Source organism: Cygnus atratus, chromosome 3 (genome assembly GCF_013377495.2).
Source record: "Cygnus atratus isolate AKBS03 ecotype Queensland, Australia chromosome 3, CAtr_DNAZoo_HiC_assembly, whole genome shotgun sequence".
In the NCBI taxonomy this organism is placed as follows: domain Eukaryota; kingdom Metazoa; phylum Chordata; class Aves; order Anseriformes; family Anatidae; genus Cygnus; species Cygnus atratus.
Genome location: NC_066364.1, coordinates 38,872,682 through 38,886,216, shown reverse-complemented (window position 1 = coordinate 38,886,216; position 13,535 = coordinate 38,872,682). Strand labels below are relative to the sequence as shown.

Genomic DNA, 13,535 nt, shown 5'->3' with positions numbered 1-13,535 from the left:
GATAATAGAATTTAACCTAGAATTATGTGAGAGAAATAGAAAGTGTTGGTATGTTCAGAGCAGTCTAACTCCCAGGGGGCCTACATATAGTTTTCTCTCCCTTCAGATTTTTCCTTCAGAATTTGGATTATCAAGTCAGGTATGTAATCCCACAGCTGCTTACGTGTAGCTGCTTCATGCTGTCAGATACACTATCTGCTTGCGCAAATGAAAATGTGCGTATGAACTTGAAAATGGTATTTGTGACATAGCTGCTAGTGTGCTGATTAGAAAGTTACTGTTTTCCTTTTGTTTACACAATGAAAATAATATTCTGAATCTTCACATAACTTCCTCTGTTAGTGTCCCTGTGTCCAGGTTTTGTCATCCTTCAGGAGCCAGTCAGAAGCGGTGCCCATTGCCAGCAGCAATTAATGTAAGAAGAAAGCAAGCTGAGCCTTCCCCGTTTCTTGGGGCTTTAGGGTGTATTGCTCCATCTGCCACAGGCCAACTACAAACTCATCTAATTTAGACTGTTACTCTGGACCCAGCACAATCTGGATTGAGGCCAGGACGTGGAACTGAAACAGCTTAGTGACACAGATAGACAATCTCCTAGTGTCGGTGGATAAAGGGCACTGATTTGTTTTCATTCTCCTGGCCCTCTCTACAGCATTTGATGTGTCTGGCCAGAGGTTGATGCTGTCTTGTCAGAAAGGAGTGGCAGGATCCTAAGTAAAATGCTTGAGTGGCTTGGCCTCATCTTAGGTGATGTATCTAAGGAGTGGCAGTACACTCATAATTTTGAAGTGTTGCCAGTCATAAAAGGAAATTAAGAAATGAAAAATGATATATAAAACAGCATTTTGTTGTTGCCGGTGCGTCAGCAAACACGTTAGTAATACTAATTGCTATTCTGAGTTGGGTAAGGCTTATTTGTGTGGGAGGGCAAAGCTTTCACAAAGCTGAATTTTAGCCTGTGTAATGAAATCCCATGGGAATGAACTGTCGTGCTTTTGCACTTAAGAGTTGACGACGGAATTCCTTAAGCTTTACCTTCTTTAATGTGCAGTATAGACACAAGCGTATTTACTAAGGGGAAAAAAAAAAACCATCAATGCCCTGTCAAAGTAATTAATAAACAGTGCTACAGCCCATCTAAAGAAATACTGTGGGACAAAAAAGCTCCTGTATGAGCTGCGTTTTTAAGCCTCCTTTAAAAATTATTACTAATCCACTTGCTATATGTAGGGTGTTTTGTTTTTTCAGAAAATTCTTTTTGTGTTAGAAGAAGAGGTCTCAAATTTTGAGAAAGCTGTGCTGTATGTTTTAATGTTCATAAAGTTTCAAAACTCCTTCGGAGTAGTACAAAATTAATATATATTGCCTTAGCGATAGAGTAGTTGCTGGGATTTTGGCTGGGAGAAAGAATTTGAACATAGGTAGGGCGTACGGTAAGATGATGTCAGTTGCAAAACTCCTTTGAACGTCTAGGAAACCGATTTCGCCATAAATATATAAAGGCAAATGCTATGCTGAATGTTAGGTACTGTGTTGAGTACTTTCAAAGCCAGCTTTGTCGGTGCTAATCGGCTGGGAAAGAGGAATGAGGCAGCACGCTCTGGTGAATGCAGTATTGGGTTTGGAGATATGGTTCTGCTCTTGTTCCTGACTGTAGATCGAGGGGGAACTAAGTAATTTGCCGTATTTTGGCTCAAATAATATTTTCCCAAAGGGTACTTCAAAATTTAATGGTGAAAAATACTAAACATCCATATGAAGTAGAAAAGTGAGTTTTTAACTTATTTTCAATATAGCTTGAGTCAGCCATGGGACTGTGTAAAAACCACCACCACAACAAAAACTAAAAATGGAATTTTAATAAAATCGTTCTTCTAACATGTATTTTATGCCCAACTGATGTGGACTGCATGAAGAGGATATGTAAAGGCAAACCTGGGCCTTTGAAACAATTGCCTTTACTTGGACGTGCTAGAAGTAATTGATTTCTGAAGAGAACTTTTCAAGATGATGTTTGGTGGTTGACATTCTTTAAAGTTTAAAGATTAAAGTTATTATACGCTAGTAAGTGCTTTGGAGATCTGCCTGTCTAATGCCAAGAGATGTAATTTTTTCCTATGAAATTTTCATCCCGTTTTCTTGAATCATCTTGTTACTACTAAGGTCTGATTAGAATTAGTAATGAACCTTGCCTCAGGACCAGAAATGAGTGGAAAAAAAGGTTTTAATGAAACTTTAGATTTTATGATTTCTATGAATGCAGATATTTTATCTGCTGGTGAGATTAATCCGTGTGGACACTGTGACCCTTTTTTCTTTAACTCACTTGTCAGAACTTTTGCTGCAATGAAAATTGGTTGGTTTGTAGTGGGTAGATTGGCAGTTTGGAGAGATGATGTTTGTCATTCAAACACGATTCTCCGGTTTTATGTATAGTCACCAAAGGTAAATGACCAGTTCTGTCTTTACTCTTCTATTGTTGCTCCAGTCTTGCTCTTTATTCACTTGCCTTGTTTTAAATTCATACTGAGCCGTCTGATACAGGACCGTGTCATCTTGTGTACTTGCAGGGAATCTAATACAATAGGGCCTCCTTCCTAATTGGAGCTTTTCGGGTGCTCACACAATGGAAATAATTAGTAATAAACGTACAGCTGTAATAGTAAGTAGTGTTCACAGTATGCAATACAATACAAGGCAATTAAGCTCCTGTATGCCATGTTAGTTCCTATTGAACGTATTTGAGAACTGGACATTATTCTTTCTTTGCCAATGTGGTGCTGCCAAGAGGCTTTCTCTGCATTCTGGTGTGAGTGCTGGTGATGCTAATACCTTAATTAACTTCTTTAAACATCAGCTGTTAGGACACATCCAGGTAATGTTCAGAAATGTACTGACCAGCAGTCTACAAGATTTCTACAAGAAAGCTTGAAGTGTGTGGAGAAAATTTGAAGCCTGACGTTAAACATGTGAACTTACACCTTTTCACTTAGAAAAGAAAAATAGAAAAAAATCTCATTAATTAATAAATTCAATTTGACCAAAGCCTTGGTGTGGTTGTGTAGCTCGTTTGCTTTTTGTACATTTTCAGTTATCAGCTACTCATGAGTTGTGAGTTGTCAGTCCATCCTTGACCAGATTTCTTCTATCTAATGTTGTTAATGATTAATATTTTGATGAATTGTTGTTTGGAACAGATTCAGAGTTTTTATGTATAGAGTATTTATTTTATTTACATCAAGTTAATTTGTCCACGCTTTTCTCAAGTCATGCTTTCTGCAATCACAGTGACACTGAATTTCTTCTCTGGATATTTGAAATACCTAACTTTTAAACTCAAAGAAACAAAACTCTTTAGGCAGTCTTAAAAACTTCTTATAAGTTTTAATGGAAGGCCTAAGGAATTATTTAACTTAGTTTTGGTTATTGTTAGTTGAATAAAGATACTGACTTTTATAGGCTAAATTACCTGTGGGTAAGGGTACCAAATACAGGAAGAAGCAAGTATTTGTAGCTGATTTGCTGAAAAATATTCCTGTATTTGACACCTGCAAGATTATTATGTGGATTAAAGTTGTCTTTATACTGTACAAAAATATTCTGGGTATGTATAATGCATCTTGAACACTCCTTAGACTAGCTTTGCAATAGGATAACAGCCCTTCATAAAGAAACCAGCTGCCATCCCAGCCACTGAATCCTCTACAGCTTTTAGGCGGTGGAATAGGTCACTTCTGTTGTCATGTGAGCTCGTAATCAAAACAGATGGATTTGAGGCACAAGAGAGACTTAAAGAAATGGATGATTTCATAGCTTAGTTTTAATCAGAGAAATGCGATGTTTTGTTGCAAATGCGAATTCTAATTTTGGCCTTGCTTTTGGTTAATTGCTGTTAGCATTACCATACATTGCCTAAAATATAGCAAGTTCCTAAAAGCATAAATATATTTTAAACCTACCTTTTCTCTTGGCAGCATTGCTGCTCTTTTTCATGTGTGTTGCACAGCAGGAGAGCAGATGATCCATAAAATCCTGCTCTAAATTAACGAAGTCTTTTACTGAGTCTATTAAGGACTGGTATTTATTCTTAGCATTGAGGTAGAACTAAAATCAAGTTTAAAACATTTTTTTTGGGGGGGGAAATACCCAGCCACACATACCCTCTCTGTGTGCTAGTGCTGTTTAAAAGCTTGAAATTGTTGCACAGAACTTTCCAGTTTGATAGCGGATATCATTAGCTTTGGGATGTGCAATTAATTTTAGCTGTCTTTAGGAGGAGTTTATCAACAAAGTGGATCCAGGGACGTGAAAGATTCCTCAGATCTTTCACTTCACTTAACAAGGTCCAACTATGAAAAACGTTTGCACAATATCCTGCTATAAATGGAATGCCAGACAAAAGTAAGTTGCTTGAGTTAACTTGCTGGCTGGTTATATAGTTTAGGAGCAAAATGAATTTTTTTCTTAGAAACCAAAAAATGGTACTGTTAAGTGTGTGATCCTGGGTGTTTGGTGGCCATTGGTATGTGTTACTTTTTTATAACTGATTTTTACAGGTAGTCAAACTGTAGTTTTTCCTGTCAGTGCTAAAATGGAGAAACAAGAAATGGTGATCTAAAAATTTTTTTTGCTTGTGCTGATTGTTTTCCAAGTTAAGGTTAATACTTACTGGTTGTAACCATTAAGATATATAAGATATTCCTAGCTTGAGCTTTTGAGCCAAGTTTTATGCATTTGCTAGCTGGTGGGTTGATTTTAATAAAGTTTGATTTCTAAAATTTGAAAGCCTTTAAGGTTTTTGAGACTTGCTCTTCACTATATTGAGCTTTTCTCTTACTCGTGGATTAGGAATTCAGGGGTAGCTTTGTCCCTTTTGTTGGGTTGAGATAACAATATAATAATAATATAATTACCTGAACTTTTAATGTATATTTGTGCAAAGGAATGTGTGGCACAGCTTTCCCTCAAAACTACAAGCTGATTTAAAATAACTCTGAAATAACTGGTGTTTTCCTGTTTTGAGAAAGCTTTGATAATTAAAGTGAATGTGATGATCATTTAGATACAATCTGCTGTACAGAGAGAGTACAAGTTCGTATAGTTTATATAGCCTGTGCTCTAAAACAAAGAGAATGTGCTTAGCCCTTCTCACTAAAGAGAAATTCACAGAGAGAAGATAGATGAATATTGTGAGATATGTTTGAAACAAGGTGTTTCCAAAGGCAGCTGTGGAAACAGTTCAAAGATAGACTTCAGCATGGATGTTTGTAATTTGGAAATTTTCTGTGTCAAGGTGATGGATTAGATAATGCAATAGATTTCTTCTGTTTCCTTAATTTGTTTTCAGCTGTAGTTTGCAGTAAGTAAAACATTAATGTGCTGTGTATGCCTGTGTTTCCTTGCTATGACTGAATATATTAAATCTGTAAATTAATTTATTAAACTGGGGGGAATGTTTTCAGTCTTCTAGCATTAAAAGGAGGAAAAAAAAACCAACAAACCAAAACTTTTCAAAACTCATGTATCTGAGTCAGTCTAATGCCTTGCTCCTGCACAGCAGGTCTTCTGTAGCTGGTAAGTGCAGCTAAATTATCATGAGATCCATACAAATGGTCTACATTAGGCTCATTTATTGTCATGAGACCAATTTTTTTTGTCTTCAAAGTGCATGCTTTCTCACTTGCTCTCTAAAGTAAGGTATAATTGTGATTTCTTGTGGCCTTTGATTGGAAATCCTTTGTGTGCAATCCTTAAGTCCTGTATTTTTCCTGCTGTTTAGAATGTGATATAAACACCTAAAAATGAAACAGTTGAAAAAGAGATTATGAGAGAGGAGATGTAATGTTAGTGTCGTGGTTTGAAAGAGCAGGAATCTCAACAGTAATTGGGGATCTATCCCGATTTTAAGTAAATCTCCATAGATTTTGAGTGAAAGACCTAGAGAAAGTGGTGCTGTTAATATTTCTTTTGATGTTCGACTAACATTTCTATGAAACCTTCTGTATGTCCTCTGAACCTGTAGATGTTATAGATGGCTGAAAATGAACCTTTTAACTGTTTTTTTTTTTTTTAAAGCAGTCCTAAGACCTTGTACTGCATCACATTTGTAAGGATGACAACTATTGCTTTTGTAAGTTCTAATACTTCAAAAGATATAGCACTTGCTTCCGAAGCTAACTTCTCATTGAGGCAAATTACAATGAAAGCATGTGCTTAAGAGGGTGAAGAATATGTAAGTGTGGTGGAGATGGTCAGTTAAGCTTACTTAAATTAAAAATAGTGTACATAACTTTTTACCCTTACTTACATACCTCTTCCTCCCTACCCATGATTTCTTTAATTTTTGAGAAAAACACAACCTGCTCTTTATAATTAGTTTTGAATAAATTTATGTGGTTTGAAGAACTAATCTTGTCTGTCAGTTATTTGTTCTTCTAAAGAACTGGCATCAAGTCATCTAGTTAAAAGGTATATATTGAATTATTTTTTTCATAGAGCATCTTGTACAGCTTTTGGTTCTCTTGAAGTTGCATTAATTTAATCTACTCCCATCTCTCCCAGCGACTTTAGTTTTTCTGCTCCTACATATCACCTTTATTTTTGTGCAACGCACACATAACATCTCGAAGTACTGTGGAGAAATATTGGTTAAGCTGATCTATAGTGTTATGATTGTAGTCATAACACTGGAAGAAAGTATGTATTTAAGCTGCATGGATGAATCTGTGCTCCTGTAATCAGATTGACTGATTTCTAGAGGTGGGATCTGTGCTGGCAACGAGCTGAGCTGCCTGTGTAGACCAAGCACCTGAAGGGTTTCTGGGGGATGCTTGCTGCTTTGTTTTGACAGCAGAAATCCTGTGGGCATTACTTGTAAGAGCAATGGTGAATTATAGAAAGAACTGCTGATAACTCGTTATTTCTTCAGAACCAGGTCTTCCCAAGGAGAATTAGTTGAATTATGGGAAGTAATGTTTCTACCCTTCACAGCACAGTTAGTGTATTTGAGGACTTCTACGTGTATGCAAAGTTCTTTGCTGAAAGGAGACTTCAAAATATGCCTTCTCTGTTTCAAAGTATTTTGGTGTGGATGATGAAACTCCTGTCATCTTTGACTTTCAGTTCACTGTTTTTCATTGTATACGGAACGTAAACTGTATAAGATTAGAACAATCTTCTGTGGGTTTAGCACAAAGAGGTCTTAAATTCTTGACTTGGGCTGCCAAGTGCTGTCATAACGTAAGGATTTTTTTTAAGAAAATTTGGATGGTTGCATCTGAACCAAGCTCACAAATTGCTTGTGATAGCACAGCGTGCTTTGGGGTTTTCTTTATGTGTGCGGTGACAGAAGAATGTGCCTTGTCTAAACTTCCGAGTGCTTTAATGAAAAGAGGCTTGATATCTGGCTGAGACTTTGTAATACTGCAGGGTTGGATAGTCAGGAAAAGATATTTCTTTGAATTAAGCTTTACAGATTTATAATGGGTAAAGTTCTTGCCCACTCAATAAAGAAAAATTGGAGTGAAAGATTTTTTAGTTAAATCTAACTGAATTAGCCTCATGCATTTCTTAGAGTATTTTGAGATCTCTATTCTTTTTGATAGATATTAATTTTATCTTTACACAGTGACCTTCTTGTAGGTATATTTTGAACTTTTATTCTAAACTTTCTTGGTGATAGTTGGATCAAACTAACTGCTTTTTTGAAGCAATAAGTTAAAATTTTAAACTATAAAAAGTTCCTTTCTAAATGCTCTCTTATAACATCTGTCAGGATTGTTTTTTAACACGATAAATTAAATAAATTTAGAGGATGCATCTTTAATATCTTAACATTGTCATTGCAGGTACATGATGCTTGTTGATGGCAAGAATGAAGTTTATATGATTGATCGAGACAATTCAATTTTTCACGTATCTAATCTGGAATTTCCGTTTCGCAAAGATCTTCGCACACATCTAACAAACACTCTTCTAGATGGGGTAAGGAGCGTACTGTATAATAATTCTAATGATTTCAGCAGGTGTTTTTTTTTTTTTTTTTTTTTTTTTTTTTTTTTTTTTTTTTTTTTTTTTTTTTCAGAAACAGCACCAAGTTTTTTAGGCTTGGATCAGTGAATCATGGGATTTAGGAGTAATAGATTCAGCCACTGGCTGAATGTGGAAATCACACTGTTCATAAGCCACATTTTATCTACAGAATAGCAATGATAACTGCTCTGGGGGGAGCTGTTTACTTGTCTTTGAAATAAATCAAGGTATTGAGATGACATTCTCTGAGTATGAGAAAAAGCTTGAAAAGAATCTAAAGAAATAAATACAGAACATCATCTCTCATTATAGCTTTGTTTTGATTCAGTAAACATAGTGAATTTAACCCAATTAATGTAAATATTTGTAAAATCTGATAAAATTTTGATATTTTGATAGACTTGTAAACTTATGTTTTTGCTTCTGTCATCTCAATTTTCAACTAATTTGAATTACTGACTAATTTAGAAATGGTTTAGTTGTTTGAAACGTTTCTAAGTAGTCATGCTAATTTAGATTATGTAAATGTGCTAATGAACTTTGTTAGCTAGTTGTAAAACAAGCTGTAAAACCTCTGTATTTGTTAAAAAGCTCTCCTGGAGTGTTCTTAATTGCTAAGCTTTTCAGAACGGTAGCCACAAGAAGAGAATATTCCTTTCTTGACCTCCCTGTTTTAGCAGAAGAAAAGAACGGCATTAGTTCTTCTACCCTGGCAGGTGTTTAGTATATGAATTCACTTTCCTATTGTGTTTCAGTAGCAGTGGAGTTGTTCTACCTTGCTGTCTCTCTTGCTTGGTAAAATGCTGAATATCTGAGTTGATCTTCTATATTGGTCTTCTGAAGCTCAGTGCACCTTTCACATGCGGAGGGCCATATTGTCATTCTCATTGTTACTTTCTTTCCTTTCTCAGGCCTTTGTTGTCAGTATCCTTGAAATGTCACTTCTGTGTATGGCATGTCTTATTGACTACACATGGGAAGCGTATGTAAATCGAATCTGTGCATCAGGCACAGCATTGCTAGCTGGCTGAGGGTAGTGACTGTCCTGCTCTGCTCTGTGCTGGTGCGGCCTCACCTTTAGCACTGTGTGCAGTTTGGGGCGCCACAGTGTAAAAAGGCCACGGAGGTGTTAGGAAGTGTCCAAAGGAGGGCTATGAAGATGGTGAAGGGCCTAGAGGCGATGACATAAGAGTCAGACAGCTAAAATCACTTGGTTTGTTCAGCCTTGGTTTATTCAGGAGACTGAGGGGAGGCCTCATGGCGGCCTGCAGCTCCCTCACGAGGGGAGCGGAGGGGCAGGCGCTGAGCTCTGCTCTCTGGGGACAGTGACAGGACCCGAGGGACCGGCATGGAGCTGGGACAGGGGAGGGTCAGGCTGGGTGTTAGGGAAAGGTTCTGCACCCAGAGGGTGGTCGGGCACTGGGACAGGCTCCCCAGGGCATTGAGCGGGGCACCGAGCCTGCTGAAATTCAGGAAGCATTTGGACAATGCTCTCAGACATAGGGTCTGATTTTTGGGTGGTCCTGTGTGGAGCCAGGAGTTGGACTCGGTGGCCCTTGTGGGTCCTTTCCAACTCAGGATATGCTGTGATCCTTTGATTCTGTGTGAGGAGAATTATTGCAAGGGGCAACATACTGTCCGAGAGGCAGAGAAGCAGATAATGGAATACTTCCCACTGCCTTTGCTTTACTGAAAAATTGAGAGCATACTGTGGTAAATGTGATGTTCTCAGCTCAGAAGGGGTTGCACAAGCTGTCATGTCTGGAAGGAGCCTCTACAGCCAGACAGGTTCCTAACCACATACTTCAAAATATTCTTAATGGCATACATTAGGCTCCATACTGTTGGGGTAAGACTAGTACTATTTTTTCTTTCTCTAAGGCTCTTGAGAAAAGCAATGGCTTGCCAATGTCCATATGCTGCAATCCTCTTTTGTTGAAGAGAGTTCCTCCTATTCTTCCTATCTAGGAATTATTAATTCCTAACCCAAACAATGTTTGTGGATGATAGCAAAGCTTCTGAAACTGTAGTTGAATCCCTTGCTGAAATTGCCTGTAGTCAGTACACTTAGGTAGTTTTTTCAGTGGTGTGCCCCTTGTCGCCCATGGGGTGAACAGGATGAGCACTCTGTCAAGACGTGTTTTGGGGCTCTGCTTGCACTGACTTCTTACGTCAGGTGAGGGGACAGTCAGTGGGAGTGACAGTGCTCAGCTCACCACTCTCCAAAACGCTTGAGAGTTATGGGTTTGGGCTCTTTTCTTCTTTTCCCTCACCCTTTAGCTGTGATTGTGAAGGAGTATCCAAAGGTTGTATTGAAAGAGGAAAGTGTTGGCTCTATAAGCGTACAGGGAAGGATGAGGAAAAAATTGGAGCTTGCTCTTCTGAAGCTGTTGATTTTTCAACCTGCATGGCTAAATAAAGTGCAATGCTTTATTAAGGTAATGTACTATACCAGGACTGGGGGGCAGAGGGGAGGGGGAAGTGTAGTCCGTAGCTATAGTTTATTAAATCATATTTAACAAGCAGTTAAACTTGTTGAAATGACAGATGTTTTGAGATGAGGTGAACATCCAGTTAGCTTTAAACCAACGGTATCTTTAAAAGGAAATTTATGCTTTTTCACATTAATTAAAATCTTCAGTTGTTGGCTAGCAGGCTGAAGCAATTTAATAGAAATAAACAAGATCTGGAGTTCATGAAATAACTTCAGTGGATGCTTATAGAGAAAAAGGAGATCAAAAGAAGGTACATATAAAAGTTGAGATAGAAAGGAGAGGATTTGAGATTTTTATTTATATTGGATAAAGATCTATGTGTGCAGAATCATCTTACTAATAATGATCAGCCAATGCACAGAATAAAATGTACTTTTCTGTAGGACCTGAGTCTGGGAAGGATCTTAATAGTGTCAGGAAGAAAATCTACTGAATTGCCCTTTAAGAAGGAAAATTACAATGCCAGACTGCCACTGGAGGAGATACAGGAAGAATTGATAAGTTAGGGAAAGATTTCAGATGTTTTTGAGAATTTAAAGCTTACTGCACAAATATATTTCATATTATTCTGGTCATAAACCAGCGAAGAATGAGCTGTAAAATACGTTCTGTCCATATGATGCCTTTGTTTTCCTTATGGGAACCTTGAATTGTGCAGTGCTTTCCTGCTGAGGAAAGTGACTCAGAGTTTTATTAGAAATGAAGACTTCATGAAGTAAGAGCTGCACCTTATTACTAATTACTACACATAGGATGAAGTTTTCAGGCTGAGGTTAGGCAAGTCATCTATCTCAGAGTTAAATTATAGGTTGCCTTTGACTTCATTGTCTCTTCCCACAGAATCGTAAAGGAGCAAATAGTTTGCTGTCATTGTTTTGTAGCAATTGGTTTATTAGGAAGTCTTTGGAAAGGATTATTTCAATAGTTCCTCAGGGGCACTGCTTCTCTCTTCTGTGTCTTAAAACAGGTGATTTACTAAGGTGGGCTAATATGCATATGGTGGATGACGGGAGCACACACATTGATGTCTATGTAAATGTGGCAGTGACTGTGAGGCATAGGAGAGGGGTTCTGATCTGGCATTTTGTGACTCCCATATTTATAGTTTGTCTCTTAAGAAGAAATGAAGTTGAAAGAATTTACAGTCAGTCATTAGTTGCATCACATATTCACAGTTACCTAGGGTATGAGCTCTAACCACTTAATTTGTTGCTTTGTAAAAGTTCGATTGTTAAATATTTGAATATTTTACTCTTGGCATAAAATTAGTGATTTTTTCCCTTTTTTTTGTGAAGTAAAAAGCAAAATGAAATGAAGTCTTGGTTGAGTAATGCACCTTGAGATAAAACTAAAATCTTTTGATGGATAAATACTTTGATAGTGCAGACTTTTAAATTAATTTGTGTGATCAGTTAAATAATAATAATAATAAAAGTTTGGAATATATTTCTTTTCAATTGCAATTCCTTTCAACAGGTTTGATACTAGAACTTGTTTACTGTTTGAAGTGTCACAAGCTTAACTTTGAAATTCAATATTTCTTTAATGTTCATGCCAAAAGATAATTTTCATAACTGTTCCTTTACTCTGAATATATGAATGACTTCTTTCTTAGTCTATGTGAAGAATTTTTTTTTTTGCATTAACATATTTTGCTAATTAGTACTGTTGGAATTAATTCTTTAATTACAGGTTGAAGTAGTTCATACTTACTGTCCTTGGAGTAGCTTTTTTACTTTCAGAGAATGATGGTATAGAATGAAGTGCCCAAATGGCATTGCTTTGCATTAATCCTTAAAAGTATAAGAAGGAAGAAAAGAAAACAGATGAATTCTAACTCATCAGTGCTATGCAGTGAAACAGTTGCATGTGTTCAGAATACAAAAGATTAAGTAGTCTCTCCAACTTGCTTTGAGTGACAATGGTCTTTGTCACTTTGGTAAAGGTGATTTCCATGAATTCAGTGAGCTCTTAACTTGCTTTAAGGCTTCTGATGTAAGCCTTTCATGCAGTTGTCTTTGAGAATCTCAAATGCGTTTAGGGTTCACTTCAAGCTGAAATTACTTGCAAGCAGGTCTTACTGTGATCAATTACATCTTGGGTGAGGAGAGATTTTCTGCAGTACTTCGTGCTCATCTCCAGTTCTTCAGTTGTGTTTGTTCCTCTGGCATGGAAGAAAGTTTTCTGCAAAGCTCATTGAAACTAATTTGAACGCTACCTACAGGTGACTAGCATAATATGAGGTATTCCTTTAGAAAGCCAAGTGTTTGGTCTCCTTACCACTGTCTGAGGGAATAAATGAAGTGCATCAAGGGTTTTGGCTGCTGTGCAAGAAAGCTAGTTACTTCCAATAAGTTTTTTGATATTGTACATAGCTTTGGAACAATTTAGTAGAAAATGCAGACGTGTCCTTAGGCTTGAAATATTTTCTTCCTTTGAATTGCTATTTAATATTTTTGTGAACAAGAGCTCATTTTAAATATACAGCATCTAAGTGTATTAAAAAGTTTTTTTCAGCTAGTGAGATAAGATGTGATCTCTGAGCTGTCAGGATATTCCCATCATTTCACAAATAAAACTAACTGTCAGTCATCTGTGTTTGTGAGCAAAACATCTGGTGTTCAAAACTGCTCACAAGTGTGGCAGAACATCCAGTAAAATTCAGCTGGATGAGGACTTTCTTAGAAAAAGTACTAAAAGAAAACACACACATCTGTTTTTTTCCAAGCATTTAAGGCTGTCATCTTTTATTACTTAAATTTTAAAACGGCAACAGTGGTATAGGCATACGTGCTGTCATGTATTATAAATGTATATCAATCTCAGACGCCTCTTGTGGCATCCTTGAACCCTCCTTGTCTTCAAGTCAAATAAATGGAAGGTTTCAGTCACTCTGCCCTTTATGTCCTTTTGGTGGAGTACCTGACACGTGACATCCTAGATGGATGTGGCTCTCCTAGAGCTTTAATTTAAAACTTACTGGGCGCGTGAACACAGGGAGCAATGCAC

The 13,535-nt window shown here is 37.1% G+C and overlaps 1 protein-coding gene across 3 annotated transcripts in view; it reads left to right on the top strand.

The window, feature by feature from the left end:
* The window catches only part of RNGTT (RNA guanylyltransferase and 5'-phosphatase), a 185,404-nt gene that overhangs the window by 43,572 nt on the left and 128,297 nt on the right, over positions 1-13,535 (top strand). For all 3 annotated transcript variants that reach the window (XM_035559498.2, XM_050709797.1, XM_035559499.2), the window contains one exon: positions 7,848-7,983. In XM_035559498.2, the coding sequence (XP_035415391.1) occupies positions 7,848-7,983 (136 nt within the window). The remainder of the gene's footprint in view (positions 1-7,847; positions 7,984-13,535) is intronic.